Source organism: Heliangelus exortis, chromosome 8, assembly GCF_036169615.1.
Source record: "Heliangelus exortis chromosome 8, bHelExo1.hap1, whole genome shotgun sequence".
Classification (NCBI taxonomy): domain Eukaryota; kingdom Metazoa; phylum Chordata; class Aves; order Apodiformes; family Trochilidae; genus Heliangelus; species Heliangelus exortis.
The window spans coordinates 17,187,626-17,211,152 of record NC_092429.1 but is presented as its reverse complement, the minus strand read 5'-3'; the positions used below and the strand labels follow the sequence as shown (position 1 = coordinate 17,211,152).

At 35.7% G+C, this 23,527-nt stretch overlaps 2 protein-coding genes across 2 annotated transcripts in view; both read right to left on the bottom strand.

The window, feature by feature from the left end:
- Positions 1-1,391: 1,391 nt before the first annotated feature.
- Positions 1,392-10,624, bottom strand: LOC139799142 (retinol dehydrogenase 8-like). Its single transcript, XM_071750717.1, has 6 exons — positions 8,519-10,624; positions 7,274-7,439; positions 6,019-6,194; positions 4,977-5,070; positions 3,113-3,296; positions 1,392-2,240 (listed from the first exon to the last, which is right to left on the bottom strand). The coding sequence occupies exons 1-6, from the start codon at positions 8,613-8,615 to the stop codon at positions 2,001-2,003; spliced, it is 957 nt and encodes a 318-aa protein (XP_071606818.1). The 5' UTR covers positions 8,616-10,624; the 3' UTR covers positions 1,392-2,000.
- A 310-nt stretch (positions 10,625-10,934) lies between these two features.
- The window catches only part of CCDC18 (coiled-coil domain containing 18), a 21,414-nt gene continuing 8,821 nt past the window's right edge, over positions 10,935-23,527 (bottom strand). Inside the window, exons 12-25 of the mRNA XM_071750719.1 lie at positions 22,776-22,996; positions 21,887-21,997; positions 20,931-21,062; positions 20,022-20,156; positions 19,358-19,435; positions 18,597-18,713; positions 17,387-17,554; positions 16,780-16,922; positions 16,183-16,346; positions 15,256-15,469; positions 14,575-14,674; positions 13,694-13,810; positions 13,100-13,240; positions 10,935-11,174 (exon numbers count right to left, since the gene is read on the bottom strand). Coding sequence (XP_071606820.1) covers positions 11,160-11,174; positions 13,100-13,240; positions 13,694-13,810; positions 14,575-14,674; positions 15,256-15,469; positions 16,183-16,346; positions 16,780-16,922; positions 17,387-17,554; positions 18,597-18,713; positions 19,358-19,435; positions 20,022-20,156; positions 20,931-21,062; positions 21,887-21,997; positions 22,776-22,996 — 1,856 coding nt within the window. The 3' untranslated portion in view covers positions 10,935-11,159. The remainder of the gene's footprint in view (positions 11,175-13,099; positions 13,241-13,693; positions 13,811-14,574; positions 14,675-15,255; positions 15,470-16,182; positions 16,347-16,779; positions 16,923-17,386; positions 17,555-18,596; positions 18,714-19,357; positions 19,436-20,021; positions 20,157-20,930; positions 21,063-21,886; positions 21,998-22,775; positions 22,997-23,527) is intronic.

Below are 23,527 nucleotides of genomic sequence, written 5' to 3'. Positions count from 1 at the left end.
GGAAGCGCTGGCGGCGCGCGGCCGGTGATGAGGCGCACGTGGGGTGGCAGCGGCGGGACCGAGACTGAGACCGAGACCGAGACCGAGACCGGGACCGGGACCGGGACCGGGACCGGGACCGGGTCGGGGCCGGGCGGGACGGGACGGGACGGGACGGGACGTACCCGCTGCTCCTTCGGGAACTGCGGCCCCGCACCTGGGAGCTCTTTCCTCGGTCTGTGCGGGAGCGGGGGTTTCACACCCGCTGCCAGCCCCTTCCTTTCCAGAGGCAGGAGGAGCAGCTGCTGCTCGGCTCTTCCTCTGCCGTGGGTTTGCTGGGGACCTCTCTGAAGCTCCGCGTTCTGCTTCCATCCGCTCCATAAGCGGTAGCGAAAGAGCTGCTTGAAGCAGAAATAACCAGACCGCAGCGGTGTTCGATACCAACGCTCTCCAGCTGCAGCCTCTGCCAGGCACAGGCACTGATCTTCGAGTGTCTCTCCGAGCCGGCTCCCTCAGCAGATGGCAGCCGCCTGGCTCTGGCAGCTCCTCGGGACAGAGCTCCCTTCAGCCCCAGCAGCAGGGTGCTGTCGGTTCCTGCATTCCCCTTTGCAGCCCAGCTGCCATTGCCACGTCTGCCCCCCTCCAGGCGCTGGTGCTGGGGTGCAGGCACCAGCCTGGTATCTTGGAGAAAGAAGTGTGAGTGAGGGGTGGCACCCAGCTGAGGTGCCCAGCTGTGCACAGGCTGCTGCTGCACTGTCCTCTGAGCTCTGCCCTCTTTGTGGTCCTAGGGAGGTCCTACGTACACCCCCATACACCAGCCCCACTGCCACCCCAAAAGGGTCACGACTGCAAAGCCAGCCAACCATTTCCTGCAGTGCTTGGTACCTGCAGAAGCTGCCCGAGTGGGGCTGCAGCTTGGATCCTCCGTGCCAGCCTTTGGGCAGGGGCAGGGCAGGGCTGCTGCAAGTCCCAGCATGGAGTTAGATTGAGGCTTGGTGAAAAAGGACTGAAGGAAAGAGAAAATCAATTCTTGTATCCCCAGCTGGGCCCAGAGTGAAACAAGGACTGCTGCTGGAACTTGCTGAGAACCTGCAGCAGGGAGGCCTCAGGGACACGGGGGCTTCAGCTCATCATGGGGCAGCACTCAGGCAGGGCTAGAGGTCAGAGAACAAGGCTGCCCAAGAGCAACAGCTCTTAAACCCAGGCTCCCAGCCTAGCCTCAGCTGACTTGCAGGACTGTGGTGAGACAGAGGGAAAAGACTTTCTTGTCATGCTAGAATTTTGGCTTAATATGTACTTACTTGGAGTGCTTGGAAAAGGAGAGCCCCTCAAGGCACTGAAGGCATCTAATGGATTACATCTTACTCATATTTTGTTATTGTTGCAAAAAATAGTACCCATATCGTAAAAAGTTTTTATTTTAAGATGCTCCTAAGAAATCTTTTATTATCCACTTTGTTTAATATGCCAGTAACAACTGCATGTAAAGGAACCATTCAGAATACTATAATACATATGTATAATAAATATTCCAGTTGTGACATTTTAAGATTCAGGAGACTTTTTCCTATGTTACTGGTAAAAAGACCTGATTTCTGAAAATGGGAATGCTAATGTGAGTGAGGGAATTACTAAACTAGTAATTCTAACAAGTAAAAAGAAAAAAAATACTATTTAAAGAATCTAAATAATTTATATATGGTATACATCTCAGTACGTATTATATTCTAATAAATTAAGAGGATGTCTTATACTGAATACTCAAGCACAGTCAATGTTCATGTTCCTATTAAAACAGATCTGTAAAAAGCAACTAAACAATAAACCTACAGCTAGATGATTTCAGTTTCAAGTTCTGCAAACTGTAAGTTCAAGATAAATGCATGGAGCTGAATATCTTAGTTAAACTCAAATGCACATCTTTAACACCTCTTCACGATTACAGAGCAAAGGCATTTGAATGACCACATACTGTGTAATCAATAGCTACAACAAATAATTCCAACTTCCACTTTATAATCTCAGGCTTGTTCTGAAGGTTTTCCCAGGTTAAAGCTCTTTCTACTTCTCCACCTTAGCAATTTGATAAAGTTAAGACTTGCACTGAAGATTTTGTCATGATGAAAAACCATTTTATAGAATGTATCAATGGGCAGATCTCCATTTGGATCTGCATATTTCAAAGTTGTCATTGGAGTATACAAAGTGTTGGTCTGATGGCGAAAAGGTGGGTTTTCCATGAGGATTATCTTTACTGTATGCTGTCAAGAGTAAGAAATAGAATTGTTAAAGAACCTTTACCAGAAAAGTAAAGTAAAAACCTGGCTTTCAGCTAAGCAGAGGAAAAGTGAAAAAAGTGCTAGGGTGATGTAAAACCCTGTATGAAGTCTTACTAGAATTTAATCAGAATTTTTTTCCAAGAATATTTTTAAGGCCATTACTTCTGATTTACTTGTAGTTTATTTATATGTTTATTTAATGACAGTACCTTACACCTAAACATCCTGAATAGTCCTCCAAAATTATGCCAGTATGCCCATAATAGGTAGATCCTTTCTTTTACAGTTCACAGGGAAAGGATCAAACAGTGCCCTTTTGCAGCAAGATCTGTGAAGGTTCAGTAGGCACTGAAACTAGCACCTGAAATCATTGTCCCCTTTCACAGCTTGCCTAAACTTGTCTTCCTGCAGGAAGCCCCAAGCACTAGAAACTCTGTCCCTGTATTTTCTACTGTGCCTTGGTCATCTGAGGTAGCTGAATGAACTTCACATAGTGGAGGGATTACTAGAGAGAGAAGAGCAGCTTTAGCCAGTGATAGGAACCCTGTGTAGATACATGGTAGCACTGCAGAATGTTCACACTTCACCAAATGATGTATAAGTTGCACCTTGAGTGTCTTCAGTACATCAAAATAGACATTCTTTTAACATTCTAAACGGTTTTGCTTTAGATTCTCTTTAGTTTAAAAACAATTTTACTTTGTGTAAATTACATTAAATCTAATGCTTCTACCAGAAGAACCCCACCAACCAACCAACCAACCAACCAACCAACCAACCAACCAGTACATTAGTATATTACAAAGAAAAAATAAATAAAGAAAAAATAAGACGGAGAATTGTTGATGAGTTACCTCTGCAACTTCTTCTGCACTTTGTCCAAGGCTCTGGAAAATTTGTTTGTAATTTTTAAGGTAGATATTAGTAAACATCTCAGCTGTTTCTTTATCTGCAGCTGAAAGATCCATTTTCATTCCATCTTCAAATACTTTTCTTTCAAACTCTGTAACCACTGGGCCTGGTTCAATCAAACTTAACCTGTTCAAAAAGCAAAGTTATTGACTACCCTCCCTGAGAAATACACCTCCCTACTCTTCCCAAAGAAAAATACTGGAGTTGGGCTATAAGTACAGGTTACCAAACAATATTCAACAGTACATCCTGTAGCAGCAATCCATACCACATTACTGATCTCATGCTCCTCCCCATCCACACAGAGCAGAGCAATCTGTGGAGCTTAAATTTCAGGGAAGTGCTGTAACATAAATCATGGCAGGAGTGAGTGCTGTTGCTTCCTGATGTCTCACAGCTGTGAAATCTGAGGATGATTTAGCCACAAGAACTTGTCACATATTAAGAAAAATAATTAAAGCACGATAAAAGTATTCATTACTTTCTGGACAAAATCCTACATAGATTTCTTTGTTATAGCTTTCCCAGATAATATTAGAAGTAGCTGAATAAGACAGGGGATTTGCCTAAACTTGGATTTTCTTTGTTGAGCTGTCAGTGTTACACACTTCAAGACCCCTCCACAATACTACAACAATATGAAATACAGAGAATTTTGCTGTGGGTGGACAGATTTTGGCTGTTGTCAAACCTGTAAAATTTTATGTTGTTCAGGAGCACATTAAAACAAATCTCTGAAATACAGTCACTGCTCAGTTCTTTCCCAGCTCTTTTCTCAGACAGCAATTACTCCCAGCCACTATGTTTATCAAAACATCCTTTAGGATAGGACCTCTTCCAAGACTTGAGTTCTGACCAGGCTCTCCTTGAGAACTAAATCAAGCTATTGACCTTGACAGCAGAATTCCAGCCGCTGCTGGAATTAAAGCTTTTTCTCTTGCATCACTCATCACACTGGACCTTGAACTTTTCCCAATCTACTTTCTTTTTTTAACCTCCTTTTTGCTGTATCTTATACTCTTGAAACCTTATAATGAATTCTGGTATATCCTATGTATCAATAAGTTTATTTTAAATATCTCTAAACATTTCAAAGTGACATGCAAAATGACAGTTTAGATGCCACTTTGTCTCTGAAATCCCATGACAGGAGCTGTCTCTTCTCCCACAGCACAGGCACATAGAGGAGCAATGGACATTTAACAACTGTTGGACTTCACACAAAGAACAGTAGCAGAATTACATCAATGTGAATATACATGTAACAAATCCAAAGTCCTACAAACGATGAACAGGACCATTCTCTTAAACAGTTCTCTTAATTAAAAAATTAAGAAATAGTACACCACATTCTCACTTTCCCCCCACCTCCTGTCAGTATCTTACCCTGTGTTCCATTCTGATGCATTCCCACTTACTCTCCATGATGAGACCTTGAACTTTATCTGTGAATTCCCTAAGAAGTTATCCTTTCAACAGAGTAAAATTACAAGTTGAGATTTTTATTTTATTCCTATGATATGGTATGCAAGAATCTGTTTTCCAAAGTGTTACATAAACTGCACTTTATCCAGGCTAGGGAGGCTTTAACTGTTTAATATAACAAGTTTATTCTACCATCTAGATCTTTTTTTATCTGCTTATGCAGCATGACAAATGTGGACATTTTTATGCATCTTGTGATGTATGACTTCCATGGGCTCCTCAATCTGTTTCTCCTAGATAGCAGAAATATTTTAAAAATTGTTTGCTAGCTATGAATGTATTTATCTAAAGTACAGTTTACACCAGTGGATCAATACTTACTGCAATTTGAACTTGAGTGCTTGTATAGCTAAACTTTCGCAGAATCCTTCCACAGCAAACTTAGATGCAGCATAAACATCATTAAATAAGATACCTGATGGTAAATAAAAAATAATATTGAGAATGTTACTGTATTCAACGTATATATAGCTTAGTTTTAAAAACCTGTTTTTTCCAGAAGTTTCTACAGTCTTGCTGGGAAAACATAAGAAAATGAAATCCTTTTCTATGAAAGGATGCTTGAATAATGCTTTTCCTCCTCCCAGCTGATGGTGTGATCTCTGTGGATGCTATTAAATATTTTGTAGTCTAAGATACTAAAGTGTCTATACATACAATGGCATCTGCATTATTTATCAGCAAGACTTTAATGGGCTAGAGATGAACAGAGAAGCTGAGTGCAGTGCAGGAGACACTATTATGCAAGAGAACCAGCTTGCATCTGCGTGATTTAGCAGAACCATCAGTCCATTTAGGTGGATGGTAAGTACTGTATTAAGCAATAACAACTCTTGCAGTGTGACTTAGGACCCTTCCTGACCAGAATAATCCAGGGAAGATCAATGCCACTGTTGTAATTATTGACACAAATACAGCTAGACCAGATGGAACACAAGATTAGGAGCATCATGATCTGTTGCTAAAATTAGTCTGCAGAGTCTTAAGAGAGGAGAAACTTTACAGAAAGGTGGCACAATTGTCCAGGACATGATTGGATTTTTCTCCATTATTATTATTATTGTGCAGAATGTGGTAAGCAAGTTTGCCTGTCCACAAACTATTCCAATAGGAAAGAGAAAAGTAAGGATATGCACGGTTCTCCACCTAATAAAAATGTTAAATTAAAAAAAAATTTAGATAAAGTTTGAATTAAAACTCTAAAGCAAAAAAACTCTGCGGGTTTTGCTGTTAAGGTGTGTTGAGAGTACTTGAGTAGGAATGTATTTTTTTCCTCAGATAAAAAGAGGTAGGCTTTAGATTTTGAATACTTAGTTCAAACAAGGAAAACCAACAAAAGCAAACAAGAAAACTGCAACTTTGCCTTGTATTCCCATAACACTGCTTATTATAACTATGTGCCCGCTCTTTCTCCTCTTCATGTCAGGTAAGATCTCCTTCAGCAGTCGAACCAATCCAAAGAAGTTGGTATCCATCACAGTTTTCATTTCATCTATGGTCTGACATTCAATAGGTCCAATGAGTCCCATCCCAGCATTACTAACTGCACAAAATAGAAGACAACAGTGAGCAAGAACCTACATAAACATTAATTTGTAATCTTTACTGAGTAGCATTTGAAAGTAAAATGAGGATTAAGGATTAAATAATCCTTAAATAATCCTTGAATAAAGGATTAAAAGATGCTATTCTGTCACTAAAGCTTTGCAAATATGCTTGAGACTTCTATGTGTTATTTTTAATCATGGTTTTAATCAAATTTACATTATCTGGTATTTTGCATTTTAACTTCTTTATCTATGATTAGCCCTTTTTCTCTAAATAATAACAGAATTACAGGAAAATAAGACGAGAATTATCTGTATTTATTTATAATTCACTATTAAGAATTAAAGGTTACAGTCAGTACCTGTAAGAAAGAACAGAAGCCTTCAACATATTTCAAAGCATTATAGACTTTATAATACAATCTGCAGAAGATGCTTGCTAAGCAGCACTTTAATAATTAATCAAAATAAAGGCAGGTCTATACTTTTCTATTAAATAAGATTTAATAGATGATGGTGTAAGCAATTTCTATCTTACTAAGATATTAATATTTATTTTTAGGAAAACAACATGAAAACACTTCTCATTTAATGATCTGCAAAGTCCACAATTACAGCTCTCAATACTAAACAAAAGTACCTTTACTTTCTTTGCATTTGTTCTTTTACTTGGTGTAGCTGTAGCTTTCTTAGTACAGACAGCTTTTGCCTTCACTGTAAGTAGGGCAATATTTATTGATAGAGCACCAAGTGTTGCACGTGAAGGGGCCAATTTAGGCAAGTTAGGTTATCACATTTACTAAAAACTGTACCATGATACCCAAGACACTTTGCTGTGACCAAGTTTTTCCTTTTAAAAAGCTAAAACAACTTGCCTACTTCAAGGAAGCAGTGAGGTTTAACCCACTCATGTCTGCACGAAGCCTTAAGAATCTCAAACAGAATGCACTATATAATTATTATGACTTTGACCATACAAAAAATACATTAATGAAACTTCTCCAGGATATTTGAGATGATGTTCAATTAAAAAAAAAAAACACATTTGTTCATAGCACACACATCCTGCACTTGCCTAGGACATCAATTCTTCTGTCAGGGATACTATTCACACAAGTTTTAATAGACTGCTCATCACAGACATCCAGTTGTTTAATTTCAAGGGTTTTGCCCAGCCTGTGACCTACAGCTTCCTCAAGTGGCTCCTTCTTGGCCAGGTTCCGCATCGTGGCGTACACTGAAACACACCAGAGGCAGCACTTTGAAATAAAATCTCTTCTGCATTCTTACTGAGGAGTATAAAAGAACATTGCTTTTACATCATATCTTAAATATTAGCGGCAGAACCCAGATAAAATCTTCAAGTAGAAAGGACCTATTTTCAACATATACTGCCAATGATTTCCCACCGTCTGGTTCTGAAATTTTCAAGAAATTCAAAAGGAGAATTAAATCACTGTGCACAAAGATATTATCACCAAAACTTTAAATCACATTTATCAAATCGTGCTGCTGAATCATTTTTAGGTACCTAAAACTTAATTTTAGATTCCAGATATCCTGTTTTTGAACCACTGTCACTGTGTTTAGCAGCATAACCATAATTTTATTAAAAAGTAGAAGACAAATGCATTTGCAAGCTACTGCTAATAAACAGAAATTAGTTTCATTATTATTGTGGCCTGATTACCTAGAAAGCCATGAATCTGCATCCAGTCATTTAGCAGTAAAATACTGAGAGTAAGTGTGAGAAACACAGTTACCACAGATTGCATTCACCTTCCCATCTATGTTCAATCATAGCAAATATCCCATCTGGCAGGAGAAAGGAATCCCAACCCTTTTTTTACTCCCTTATGCCTATGCAGGGATGGAATAATTCAACAAAATAGGCTTTAAAGTAAAAATAGCAAATTTTAGAACTGTTTTCCTGAATTAATTTCTTTAGTCTTCTAATGGGCATGTACATTTCATTCAACAGTTTCTAGTAGCCAGAAGCAAAGCTAACTACAATTATGAATGTATATCAGAGGTAGCATACAGACATTTTCAGCTTTTTTTTTTTTTTTTTTTTTTAAATTATTCAGATCAAGGAGCTGTTCCACTTCAATACAGGTACAGAGGTACCATCTGCTTACAGAAAGCAGTGTATTTTCAACCTATTATATTTTCTTGATAGTAAGAGGGGGAAAACTAACAGGAAACAAGTCAGCAAACTGAATACAGTCACCAGTTAAAAATCACAGAGGAAAAAAAATAGTCATACCTTGAGGAGTCTCTTTTTATAAAGGTAAATTAAGAGATACATTTCGTTACCTTTAAATCTTTTCTGTTCATCTTTTGCCATTTTTACAGCTAGTGCCAGGCCAATTCCTGAGGAGCAACCTGTAATGAGAACATTCCTTCTGGCCATTCTTTTTGCTGGGTGGTTCAAGCAAGAGAAGCAAGAAGAAGAAGAAGCTGTTCAGAGAAGCAACAACCTAAATGTAGCTACAGTATAATGTCATTGGCCTTTAATGCTATATCCAGCTTTCCTGAGTCAACAAATCTGAAAATGCACACCAGGACCTTGCATGATTAAGGGATAATCTCCAACTAGACAAAACCAGAAGCAGGTGCTCCTGCATGAGCTTATAATCTGCATTACCAACATGGACTATACTTAATACAAAATTTGATTAACCTTTAAAGTAAGACATTTGTAAGCTATGCGATTTTTTTTTTTTGTAGTGGAATAGCCAGTTTACATACTACTGGAAGCAACAGGCTTGGCACAATTATCATTAGTCTATTGTGTCAAGTCTTGACATCTATGGAAAATAAACTACACCCAAAATGGAATCCCTCTGCTGAAGGTGATCAGATTTCCTATGCTTACAGCACCCTCACTCTTTTGCACAGCAGGACAAATAGATTTCTTTCCTGATGTCTTACTACTATGAGAATCCTAATAGGCTTTTTCTGTAATTTGAAAAGTGACAAGTTGTTTCGACAGTTCACATTTATTTTTTTGTCTCTGTTCCCAGCCAAGAATAGAGAAAATAAGCAAGTACACCAGCAGAGGAGAACAGCCAATAGGCCACTGAACAGAGCAGCTTCACTACATCCTTGCAACTGACAAGTTCAAGAAAAATATTTTTTAAAAATATAAATCAAAACTAGTATGTCATCTGATCTATTGTAGTTTTGGAGAAAATATTCCACCACCTTTGGATACAAACTCTGAGTTTAAGAGGGACATCTGGACTGGCAATTTGGTGTAATTCATGTTTAACATACAGTAAATGTTGGCATACTACATCCAGAACAAAAATTGGTCTCTTCTTAAATTTATAACCCATCCTGAGTGGCAGAATCACCTCAGCAAGCAATTACTGTTCTGAACAGCACTCAGCTAATTTCAATGCCATTATACACGGAAATATGTTTTCCAAGCTTCAATAACTCCATGTTAATGCAAAGCAGTTCAGAAGAATGAACTTCAGTGTTCCAGGATTTGCATGCACAGAGATCAGTTGGTAGCTCAAGAAAGGCCACTACAGAAACATTTAACTGAAATTGTTAGAAAAATGAAACTATCCTTTCCAAAACAAAAAAACAGTTCACCTGAACGGTGTAACAAGTGGAATCATTAATTTCTTAGGCAAGCAAGAAAATAGCAAGACAGTGTCTAAGGTTAAGAGAAAAAACTCTGATTCTACTCATCTATCGGGTTTGAGCCACAGTTTTACCAGAGAAGTCAGTGTCCAGATACACAATTTTAATGCAAATGCTATTTAGCTGATCCAGATAGACTAATTGCTTTTGCTGCTCATGCACATTTATATTTAGTGCATGTAGGAGGAGCAAGCAAGGCTTTATGTAACACCATGTTAGTGGAATTCCACTAGTGTTGTGATACAACTAGAATTACAGATTGGTTGCATTTTCTACTTGAAATCCTGGTTTGATGGGCTTACACACCCCTTAGCTTAAAAAACAAAAAAAAAAAAAACCAAACAAAAAACCTGTTTGAAACTTGTTTCTCATTTACTACCATATAGGAAAGCAGTTTTGTTTAAAACACGCAGTATTTTTATTTCAGTAAGTAAACAGTGTTCTTTTTTTTTATATCATCACAATTTTCATAATTGCAAAGTAAATGATCTGAAACAGCAGAAATACTTCAGATGAGTGTGTCTTGACCTTGTCAATGGTAGCAAAATGTGTGCCTGGGTTTGAATAACCACTTCAAGTAGAACGGCTACATTTGAGTAACGTATTGGCAGGAACAGTGAAAGACCCACCTACTACCCAAGGAGCTGAACACACTTCCACCTGCAGAGTTGCTGGAATACAACTGATGTGCTTGTTGGCCAAGATACATTTTTAATACACCAAACACTTTAGTGTAATCTTTAAATTACAATAGATTAAATTCTTTTCCATTGCTTCATGTTCAATAACTTTACTACCTTCATTTTCTGATGCATGAATCACATCTTAATGCACATAAATCATGTTTAATTTAATCAGACAGATTTAGTCCTCGTAACCATATTTGCAGTAAGGCAAGCAGGTATTGCTTGTCTGTATTCAAATTGTCTATTATCAAATCAGTGTCCTTACAAACAAGTCAATTTTTATAAGATAGTGTCTGCATTGTATGTGTACCAAACAAACAAATAAACAAAAATATTCCCAAGCAGAAATTGCTAAGAAGAGCTGAAATTAACCCCTGCAACTCAAGATATTTAAAAAATAAAATTTATTTCTCAAAAATAAATTCATATGTTATTATACCACGGCAATAATCTCAAAACAGTTGTAAAAATAAAAACGTTGTCATTTGTGTCAATACAAATAAACACACATTATTTACAAAAAAATGCTAAACTTTCCTCTTTGAATACACAATTATGGTGCCAGTAACAGCATTCCCGGTCCTCTGCTTGTTCAATGGACAACATTCCTTCCTTTACAGTTCTTGGACCTGAAACAAAGTATCTGTGATCACAACCTTCCTTTAAGCTTCTGCACCCAATTTTCCACATAGAAGTACATCTGAACCAAGATGTAACTTTTCAGTTTTTAGGATTTATCTTACATTCTCAAGAAAACTAGCTGCAGTAGCACAATTTTATTTTTCATTTCAGTAAAGAGCTGGATCAACAAAAGATTAATTTGCTATAAGTCAAAACCCAAATTATCTTTTTTCCAGCCATTTTGAGTGTTCAGCAAGTTTTCTAGTTCCTTTATTTGGAATATTTACAACTTCTAAGGACAGCAGGTGCTGTAGTGTTACAAGATCTTCACTACAGGTTAAAGAGGAGTAAGAACTAAGAACAATTCAACTGAAAAATCTGTCATTTCATGACTTCCAAAAGTGCAGAGTAGATCAGGACAGAAATCAACCCTATCTAGAAATTCCTTTCCTGAACTGATCTAGTTTCAGTAATAAGTATGGATGGTAATATATTAAAGGGGGAAAGAATGAAACAGACTATATCCCCCAAGGCAAAACACCCACCCCCTCTCCTTTTTCCCAGATAGATTAGGTAATTGAATTTTTAGAACTAGGACAGAAGGTTTCTGTGGAAGATTGGTCAATCTGCAATGTTACTAACATAGAAAGTATTTTTTTTTACATCATGCTAGTATATAAAACTTTTAAATAAAAGCAACCATATTGTGGCCTAAGTGAAGCCAGAACCCTCCTGCAATACACTTCATACTTTATGCAGAATGCTTTCAAAATCCAGTGCTATATGTATTTCACTATAATGAAAATAAACTTAAATTTTCACTTACTTCGTTCCAAGTCTCTAAGAGAACAAGACCAGAATTTGTCTATTTTCAAACCCTCTCTTAGATCAATCTTGGGCCTCCCCCTACTTGGTATTCCTTAGCAAAAAAATATAGCAAGGCAATTTATTTGGAAAGGAAGGGTCTAGTGAGCAGTTGTGCAAGGGCTAAGCTAGGAAATCCTTTTCCTCAAAATCAACCCTGAAGTCTTAGAAGCTAAGCTGGAAATATTTTAATGATCATTTTATATAACTTAATATTATACATTGTCATATTATCCTGTTCTCAATGGTCATAAACAACCCTTAATGAAATCAAAACGGAAAATCTGACATTGCTTAATTCTGTAGTGAAAGAATCATATTTAGCTGTGACTCAGCCAAGCCTCTATGATCTAAAACATGGATCAAATGCCTTCGGTCACTACAGAGAAAGAAGACTTCTCCCATACCTTACCCGAAGTAAAGAAATAACACAGAAAGGCAGCATAATCCAAGTGGCAGGAGCCATTTCAGTTTTGGTGCTTACCTCAAGCATCTCTGAATAAACTTCTTTCTGTAGGAAGACTGCTTATCTAAGATTGCATTTTTACCTGTAGTGACTGATCCATCCATGCCTCAAACCAAAGACCCAGCTCATTTCACTTTATGAATTACATCTTACTTTATGAATACATCTCCTCTACTCTATCTGTATGCTCCCATTAATTATGCCACAAAATTCTCTCTTCTTGATCCTGAAAGCCCTCTACAGCTCAGTGCTCTTTTGCTGCAATTATTTTCACAAAATAAATATCTACATTGTAAGAATTTCCCATCACACAGCATATTGTTCCATTTCATTTCAAGGAAGACCATGTTCATAGCCAGAACATCAGGTTACTAAAGATAATCAATATCCAAATTTCTCCACAGAGCAGATAATTAAGAATTTGCCATTAAATTTGAAAATTTTAAGTCATTAAACTAGGGGATTGACATTCAGTAAATGTCAGGATATAAAATACAATTACCTGGGTAGAAGTAATAACACTCTAAAAGAGACACCTTATTGTTGCTTCTAGACCGTTACAGTAACAGCATTAATTTCTTATGCGTCCAAAGAATATTTTACCTTTTCAAGAGCTTCTAGGCTCTGGTTTCTTTCAATTTTTTTCTTCAGCTGATTTATTTCTTGATCTCTCTGGAGCAATTCGAACTCTTTTTCATGAAGCTCATCTTTACAATGCTGGAGTTTCTTCTCTAAGCTCTCAACCTCACCAGAAAGTGCAATTAAGTCAGATATTTTACAGAAAGCAGAATGATTCTTAAAAAGCAAAACCAAACCAAAAAAAAACCAATCCCAAACAAAACTCAAAAATATCATCAATATTGCTTCTTTGGATTCCCTTCTCAAATTTTATTTTCTTTTTTGTCTGCATTTTCTTTTATTAGACGAACAGTTTGGCTGCTATATAATATCAAGTAAAAAAAAAAATCCATTTTCATTTTTATGCTGGCATATCCCTGCAAAAAATATTTTTAATTTACAACCAAAATATTTCTGCTGGTACATTATTAAGGAATTCTCTTCCCTCTCCCTACAATAAGGAAACAATTTTACTCTTCTAGATTAAACCTGGCAATCTATTGTGACCCAGAGCCCGGCTCTTCTAGAATTAGCTGCCCTTTGCTAAGGAAACAGGGGGTAAATTTAAGCAAGAATTACCTGTTTGTGGCATTCCTTAATTTCTAACTCTGCCTTCTCTAAATCACACTGTAACCGAATTATTTGCTGTTCCATTTCTCCCTTATGTTCATGGACTGTCATATCCAACTGTGTAATCTAGAGGTAAAAAAAGCAAGAAAATGAAACGTTTATTTTCAACTAGTATGCAGATTTTAAGAAGCAGTGTTACAAAATATGACAACAAAAGGAATGAAACTAATCCTTTGTAGACTCACAAATACAGTCCCAAGTTGTCAATTTAAAAGTGCATCCCAGTTATCTCATTTAAAAAACAGGGGGTAAACACAAAGGGAAAAGGGAAAAACTGTGGAGAAGTCCATAATTAAACACTGTCCTTGGGTACACAAGATGAAACTAGTTCTCATTTTAAACAGAATGTAATGAGTAGCTTATTATATTCATCCATCTCGTTAGAAAGCACCAAATTTTGCCATAGCAAGAAAAATCCTATTGTTTTGATTAATTCCTGGGGTATTGTGGCAAGAATATATTGGAAGGTCTGGCCTCCTTGCACGGTCAGTTCCTTGAACTGTTTTTTTTTTTTGTTTTGTTTTGTTTTGTTTTTTTTTAAATCCACACCCGTCTTTCTCTTCAAGCCTCAAAAAATACAGAAGTTTGCAACTCCTGCAGGAAGTAGCTATTAGAAGGTCAATTTTAAGTGACAAAAGAATAATTTTTTCCATGATGGGTATCAAAACCTAAAGCCAGACCTACAGCTGGATTTGAAGTTTGACACAGTGGCTACATTACCATTACAGTTTGGAACTAGATGTGAAGGCTATTAATGCCTTTTATAAGTTATCTGCTACATAACAGGAGTAAAGGAATAAATGTGGGTAACAAACTTAAAATTCTCTGACCTGAGCTGCTCTTTGTTTCAGTTCCCAGTTCCTTTCTTTCAATGCCTGGTCCATGTCAAGTAGTTCTTGGCTTTTGTCTTCAATTTCTCTCTTGCAATACCTGAAATTCTTGCATGTTTAATTGCTTAATGTACATTCCATTGCTTAGCATCAAGTATTCAGATTGAAAATTATTTGTTACTTACCTAAAGCCAAATTACTCTAAAAAGTGAATCAATTAATTGATTGCAAAGGCACAAATCCAAATAGAATAATTACATTAACTATACTCCAAGTGTAGATTTCCCAACAACTTCAAGTGATTTAATTGGTTATCAGGACATATTCTTAAGAAAGAATAGTACAGAAGAAAGTATTGTTAACTTATGGTCAGAAAGGAAACTGGACAGTATCATTGTAGAAGAAAGTAATTGCTTTTACAGTTATGTCACAGCTTTGGTATTAAGAAAATAATTTTAGCAGATTTTTGAAACAGAATTCACCCCCCAAAAATTCATCACTACTTTTAAAAATTAAAAGCGAGCCAAGAAGTTACTGTATCAAGTTATTTCACAGCCACAACCTACCTAAAAATTATATAGAGATGCTAAGAATATTTTTTTAAAAAGACTAAAATACTTGCTATTCCCAAGGAGAAATAAACAAAACTAAGTTTTTATGATGGAAAAGATACCAGCTTACCTGAGCTCAGTTGTTAGATCCACAATAGCAATGTGTTTCTCCTCCAGAGAGGACTGTGCATTCTGTAATGCCCCTTGCAATTCCTGAAGCTGCATTGTAGTAATTTTTAATTCTCCATGGGCATTCTTTAATGCAGATTCTAGTTCTACTATTTTCTGTAAGGCTTCTCTGTGGCAAGTCTCACTTTGAAGCAATTTATCTTCTAAATCATTCACTGTTTCACACACAAAACACAAAATGATTAACCATGAGTAAATCAGGTTCTTTATGATGCCCACTAGCACCACGGTCATAGCCAATTTTCAAATTCAATTTTTTTAGGACAATCTAGAAAAACCAGTGACTTCTGAGGTTATATAATAATTGTTTCAAGGGACCCAAATCTTTGCCGATTTTATTCAGCTCATTATCTATAGTTGACTTGAAATGTGAGGCTAATCTAAAAACATTTGGCCAAGCAGAAAGTACAGAAACAACATAATAATGGAATATGTAGCAGTATGCAAAATTCAAGACTAATTGCTAGTAAGTCTCTGCTATAAAAGAACAGTAAAATTAAATTAAATAGAGAAGGAGTTGAAAAGTTTTCTATTTCCATAGAATCTCTACAAAAGTTTTCAGTTAGTTTTAAAGAGCTGTACTTCTGTGAATAGCATATGTCTTCCTTAAATCTGTGTCTTGTTTCATTATCACATACAGAATCTGCAATACCAATTTACAGGGAAAACTACTTCCTCATTTTACTTGGATTAAAGATACATCCCACAAAAGTGAAAATTCGCAAAGGTATAATAAAAAAAAGTTTGTGACCTTTTTTAAAAAACACTACAGAATGTACTTGACAATAAAACAGAAAGGGAAAATGTCTAATATCTACAGAAAAATAGTACTATGAAGGAAATCTGAGAAACAAAACAGCAAAATTACCCTTATTTGCTTTATCACTGAGCTCTGATCGTGCTTCTTGCAAAGAAATATCCAACTGATTTATGTGCATTGCTTTCTTTTCATCATCTTGTTTTAATTGCACTACTTCTTTTTCCAGACCAGTAAGTTCATTCTTACACTGAGCCATCTCCAATTTACTTTGTCTAAATAGAAGAAGCAATCAGAACAAAGAAAACCTTGTAGTACCAGAAGCAGCATACATATGTCCTTACATGCTGTGAATGAAGTCACATTAAGTAGGCTTTTCTTGCAATAAAAACTGTATTCTTTAAGACTACCAAGCTCTCCTACCATCTGCTACCTAGAATTACAAGCAACTTGAAAAATTTATGAATTGAATTGCATTATGAAGCATCTTCTTAAGGATAAACACACTGCCAGGACATATTCATTCCACTGGCAGACTGTCCCAGAAACTCAAGCCCCTGCTTGCTTTAAACCTCCCTTCTGATTTCCAGTCTGTGTTCACACAGACACTGAACTGTATGACTACACAGATGAATACCATTCAAAAGACTGCTCTCTGAACTGAGATGTCTATCTGCAGAATATACCTCTCAGTTATTATAAACCTACCTGATTGTACTAACAAGTTCATCCACCTTCTGCCTGTTCAAATCTGCTTCCTGAGCAGCTAGGTGAAGTTTCCCCTCTACCTTTCTCAGCTCATCTTCTGCATATGCTTTCTGCTTCTGAAGCTCTTGTTCCAAGCTGGATATCTGTTTTAAATGGTATATTAGAAGTATTGGTAGTTTTAAATGACAAAGAAATACACATCCTTGTCTTGAAACTCACACAGTGAAATTTTAACAATGCATTTCTTTATAGTGTAAAACTGTATATACTTTAAAACTAGAATTTTGCAGTCACATTTGAAAGACACATAGTTTGTAGTAAATATAAGATTCAACCTTCTGAATTTCAATACACCTCTCATTTGCAGTCTAGGCTTTGATTTTCCAAGTACTAAGTACCAAGTACTTACCAACTCTAATGGTAGCTACAATTTGACAGCACAGAATCTGGCTTAGGATGAAACCAAACTCTTTTTTAACACATATCTAAAATAATAACTATCAATTCGGTTATCAGAGAACTATTCAGATTTTTAAAGTATTACAAAAACATATAAAAGCATTTCATTAGCTGCCTTTACAGAGACAGCTCTCACACCACACTGTACCTGTTTTTCAAGTTTAATTTGACTATCTTCCAGCTCCCCATTTCTAATAGTCTCTTGCTGTAACATTTGTTGCTGATGATGCAAAGTTTGTTGTAGGAGAATATTTTGTTCCCTTGTGTCCTGAATATTCTGATCTTTCAATTTTATTTCTTTCTGTAAATAACAAACCTAAAAAACAATTGGTTTTCCATTACAATATTTTATGTGCATCAGCTATTCTCTTCATTCTTAGTGAGCAGAGAATCATACCTATGATTCAATAAAACTTTTGGCTCTTAATTTAGTTCCATTACAGTTTCAATAGTAAATAACACATCTCAATTGTATCACTGAGTTGTACTTTATAAAGAGAGAAAAGTAACATATAACCCTGAATTTTCACTTCTTGCTTTCTAAATATACCTAAACTAGTAAAAAATTGAAAACATATATAAAAAAACCTTCTCATTCCAAATTACTGAACTCCTTCCTGTCACTTCATTATTTCTCAAAAAATCCTTGGTTTTCCCCTTGAGATTCTATTCTCACTTGCTAATACTGAGTTTCACACCACATCCAGTCTCTTCATATTCAGTATAAGAACAGCAGATACTGAGGCTTAGAAAGTATCACTAAATATCACAGGGGCTTATGCATAACACAGACCATGGCCTTCCAATCCAGTTGCTCCTTTAATAGTAATCTCCAGCTGACTAAAGCCTGTCTGTCTCTCAGCAAGTAGGGCAGCCCTGACATGAATAGCAAACTATGATAATAAATTCATGTGGTTAGGCATCCCCACAAATAGAAACTCATACTAACAATATTTTTAACTTAATTCTTACTTTGAAATAAAAATTTTCTTATACCCAGGATTTCTCCATTAAGGTACTTGAAATCAAATTAATTATGTGCATTTAAGTTCACACGGGGGAATAGGGCTCTCTCAACTTTTTTCCAAAATAATGCTTTATCTCACCTAATTCTGATTTTGTTACTTCTTTCAACAATTCATTTGTTCTAGTACTTCTTTTCCCTAAAGCTTAACTGGTGTTTCTTACTTAGGATTTTGTCCTTCAGCCTCACAACACAGTCTTTTCCCAGCTTGCTTCATATTCACAGTTCCTGCTGTAGAAGTTTCGTAACTTATTTCACAGAAATATTTTCAGATTAAATCTTTCATAACATGCATTCTCTGCAATACAGAAGAGTTGTTAAAACAAGCTGTTACCTCTTCAGACTTTTTTTGGAGCTGATTTTCAAATATGTCCTTATTTTCTTGTGACTGACTCAAATACAGTGCAACTTCTTCCTTACATAGGTCTAGTGCCGACTCAAGTTGTCTCACCTAGTTGAATGCAACAGATTACTTAAAGTTGCATGGCATGTTTTGTATTAACCAGTCTAAAAAAAGTGTTAAAACATATTTGTGTAAGAAGCCTGCAGAGATATATTTTTATCTAAAGAGTATTAAAGGAGACATGGCAGATTACAATAAACTTTAAAACAGAAATACTATTCAGAAATTTCAATTTTGGAAATTAAATTACAATCTATTAAACTGTTCATACCAGATAAGACAACTTATAAGCAAACATAAGCCCAATATCAAATAATTAATTCACCATGTTATATTACATATAGAATTGCATAAATATAATTTGGAATTAAAATATGTGAGTTGTGACAAGTCTTTCATAAATAACATGCTTTAGGAGTACAAGCACAAATCTGCCCAATTTGTAACTACAGTAATTTTATAAAGCAATTGTCTATGGCATAACCTGCTAATGCAGGTTTCACCATACTTAATTAAAAATAATCATTAAAAAATAATGGAAGGACTTCAGGTTAATGACTTCTGAAATATTAATGTGAAACAAATTTCAACAAAGCAGCATTAATGCAGTTTTTCTGTAGAGGATAAAGGGAAATATACCTCTACTTCAAACTTTAAAATTAAATATTGGATATTACAAAGACCTTACTAACTTTGTTTGTTTCTTCTGTTAACTGACTTCTCAGCATCTTCAATCCTTGCTCTTTCTTGACATTTTGATTTTCCATTTCCTGTTTGTACACATATTTTTATTTTTTCAAGAGACCAAAATGTAAATAAAGTAACAGTAACTTAACTAATAAAACCCCGTAATCAGAAAAAATATATTTTGATGCATTTAGAAAATAATTGCTTGCATACTGTATTTGTGTACATCATATTCTGAAGAGAACTTGGTTTCTGGTAGGTGTCCCTTCATATTCTGCAGCAGAAGGAATTATTAAAAGGAATAAAACATTGCCACAAGAGAACTTTATTGGTTTTCCACCTAGTGCAGAAGAGATACAATTGTTCTTTATCCAGATCTCTTTTTTCTGATTAGAGCAAGAAGCCCAAGGGACAAACCAGAGGCATAAACACAATGCTGAGACAGAAAATAATGAAAGGTCACTGAAGTTTTTACAATACATAGTAGTAGAAGCTGGGGAACACACCAGATTCAGTCAATTACTCAAACAGGAATTAAAATTTAAAACATAAGTATCATTCAATCTTGCCAGTTTTTCCATGGGTTTATGAATATGCTTTTCATCATTATTAGTCACTTGTTTGCTTTGCATTTAAAGTCAACCTTTGTATTTAAAGAGCCAACCTTACCTCTCTGCTTTCTATCAGCATCCCATCCAATGACTGTATGCGATGCTGTTTATGTATAATATCTTGTTGCAAAATAGATATTATTTTCTCTTGTTGGGTGAATTCTTGATGCTTCTTCTCCAGCTGTGTCTTAAGCTGTGTGTAAGTAATTAATGGTTTATTATTTCAATAAACTTTTTCAGATAATTTGTGCATATGTCATTTTATATCATCTTTGCACATTTATGCCATTCGGTTCTACTCACGACATCAGTAAAGAATGCAAAGTAAATACATTCCTGCCATCCGCAATGTTGCAGTCTTAAAAATATCAAGAAATTCCAAAATTCTCAGTATCTTTAAAGCAACAGAAGAATCAGAGTAGGCAGAATGTCTGTCATCAATGAAGACAGTAAGACTTGCATATATTCTTTAGTAAAAGATGACAAGCTGCTTGAACAGCTAGAAATAGCTAATAGAAATCAGAATTTCTAATCACATGATGCAACAGAATTCTTCTACAGATACTGAAAAACCTACCAAAAGATCTCCCTGAACACAGATTCTTACAAGGCTCAGGCTGACACAGGTTCAGCAAATGAGAGAATATTGTTACAAGTTATCTTGGTTTAACCCAGTAGGCAAAAAAGCTATAATTTTTATTTTTAGTATGTGTTTAGAGCAAAGAACAACTATTATTCCTAAGTTCCTATTTCTCTCCAGTGGACCAGAAAAGAGGATACAAATAGAAGTAGTCATGACATTGTGTAATGCTAGATGAACAATGATCTGGAATCAAAAAGTGCAGGGAGAAGATGCAAGCTTTTAATCAGACATCCACCTCAGAATTACTAAAAAGACAAAGAAATTAACATAGAAAAAAGTTTGAGTGTATCACTCATACATACTAGCACACAAGGAAGGGCTTACTAGTTCAATCTGTTTCTCCATCTCTTTGTGCTGCTCAAGATGAACCAGCTTTGCTTTTTCAAAAGCAGAAGTTACTTGCTCATGTTGTTTGCTGACAGTTGTTTCCAACTCATGAAGGCGTCTGTTTTTCCTCTGGGAAACAGCAACAACAAAAGGGACTTAGTAAAGATATTTAGCTGCAATATTAAATAGTATCTTATTTGACAACCTATTTCCTAGATTTCATAAAAAGCTAACACAGAATATACTGAAGTTACACAGCATGATACATCTCAAAGGATGCCAAACCTGTGACACAGGCACAGAATGACATTAGAGGCAGTCACCAGGTGTCTGCCAAGGGGCACTACTGGCACAGATTATAGTAACTAAAGTAAGGAACTTCTGACAAAGAAAAAAAGACATTGTGTTCATGTGGATAGATGGAATCTTTGAAATACAGGTTTCCCTCTGAAAGGAACCACATAAGCTCCCTCTTCTAGCAAACTTAGGCCTGTTCCCAAAACTTAAGCTGGCTTAACAATACCCAGACTGGAATTTACAGAGCTCCAAGTGTTCAATCACCTTCTTCATTTATTACGGTTTATAAGATTTTATTGTTATTATTCACAGATGTACACATTTTTCACCGAAACAAATGGCAATGCTACAACTGTTCTCAACAGGACCAGTTTCTAATGGCATGTATTACCACAAATAAAATGTAATGTGTCCATTAATAAGTTACCATGTTCAAAAGCACGAAAAAAGGGAGTTTTTTTTGAAGCAAGATTTGTTTTTTAGAAACTGCACTGTCTAAAAACTGCACAGATTATTCAGATCTGAAAGCCTACCCATTTTGAATACATGGCATAATACTTTATGCTTACTTAATTTGTTAATAATGCTTTAACTTAAAATTAATCTCCATTTATGTCTTTTTACATAAATGTAGATTTTCACTTAGAATATTCTACCATGAGTTCCTGTTCCAACTTGGTATTTCTTGTTGCAGCAGCAGAATAAGAACTAGTCTTCTCTTCCAACTGTTTCTCAAGTGTAGAAAGTTGAGAGGATTTCTTTTTTATCTGAAATTAAATATTGCACAAAACAGCATGAAGACAAGTCTTTTGGATTTATTCAAGTATTTGTATATACTGTCTTACCACAAATTCCATTTTAGCTACTACTATTCTTAGTATTTAATTTTTAAAAAAATTTTTGTATGATCTATTAAACTTTATTGCTTACAAAGAAGAATTCAGCATAATTTACCTCAAATTGATCCAATTCATGGTAATAACCACTGCCATATTAGCTAGATTACAAAATTTATAGTCATTATTAGGAAATAATTAGGGCATTATTAGGAAATACTGCAAATCCCATTATGCTGGAATTCTGTTAGCACCAGAATGTAAGCATTTGTATTTTACTTATTCAACCAGAGAAGAGTTAATCAATGCTTCAGTTCTTTCTTTTGTGACTTCCTGGTAAGTCTGTTAATTTCTGGCAACTGTACTAACTTTTTGAGGAAAAATACAACTGTTCCTTCAACATGTATTTCTTAAGATTACACATTAATTCAACCATACCAAGCAACATGACCGTGCATATTTTCCACACAACAAATGCAAACAGTAGTTGTAAAGCCCACCAACTCCATCAGCTTTAAAATTAGATTGCTCGTAACTAACAAATTAAAGGCTGATAAGTTGCTCTTCTTGCTCAAAAATTTATTTCCGATTTTTCTTAGATAAGACAGATTTTCAAATTAATATGGCAAATGCAGTTTTTCCATAACTTAACTACCTTTGATTACTGAACTAAACGAAAAGTGATTTTTCAGTACTGCTAAAAACTTACTTCTCTCTCTAAGCTACTCGTTTTTGAAGCCTTCTTCAACAGGTCTTCCTGAATGATTTGAAACTGAGTGGTTCTCTGAGCCATGCTGGTCTTCAAAGAAGAATTCTCGTCCTCTTTTTCTGTTAGTTTAGTGCGCAACTCCTCTATCTCTTTCTGGAATCTTTGCCTCTCCTTTTCAAATTGTTTGCTGATAAGTTTCAATTGTTGACATTTTCTCCTCTCTTGAATTAGAAAAAGTAAATTTAAGGTCAATTTATAAATGGACATACAAACGAGCACTCAAAAAAATAATCCCACAAACCGAATGGGGGAGAAATACAGTTTGGTAACAGCATGTTGAACTAACTTGTATAGTATTCAGAAGCAAGCCTATTTATTTATTCTCCATAATTTAACTCAAAGCTGTGACTCCTGAAAACCAACAAACATCACAAACAAAAAAACCTGACAAACAAGCAAAGAAAGAAAAAAAGTTATTATATACCATCATTCTATAGGTGTCCTGAAGTAATTTCATGGAGCAGTTCTAATAATATTAGCAGAAGAAATTGCAGAAATTCTGCAACGGCAAGATACAGAGGGAAAAAAAAATAATCAAAGAAAACATGGATCTTAGCATAACCTGAATAAAGAAAAAATAGAGTTATATTTCAACACAACTTATAGCCCAGATATTGCTGAACAAGTAACTTAACTACGAAAAGGAAAAAAAATATTGTGCCTGGAGAATATGACAATTTCCAGAATTCCAG

Excerpts from the sequence above, each read along its gene's own strand:
- LOC139799142 (XM_071750717.1), bottom strand. The coding sequence starts at position 8,615 with ATGGCCAGAAGGAATGTTCTCATTACAGGTTGCTCCTCAGGAATTGGC. Across the intron at positions 3,297-4,976 it reads GCACTCAAGTTCAAATTGCA|GTTAAGTTTGATTGAACCAG; the intron begins GTAAGTATTGAT and ends CTTTTTGAACAG. Across the intron at positions 2,241-3,112 it reads GTGCAGAAGAAGTTGCAGAG|CATACAGTAAAGATAATCCT; the intron begins GTAACTCATCAA and ends TACTCTTGACAG.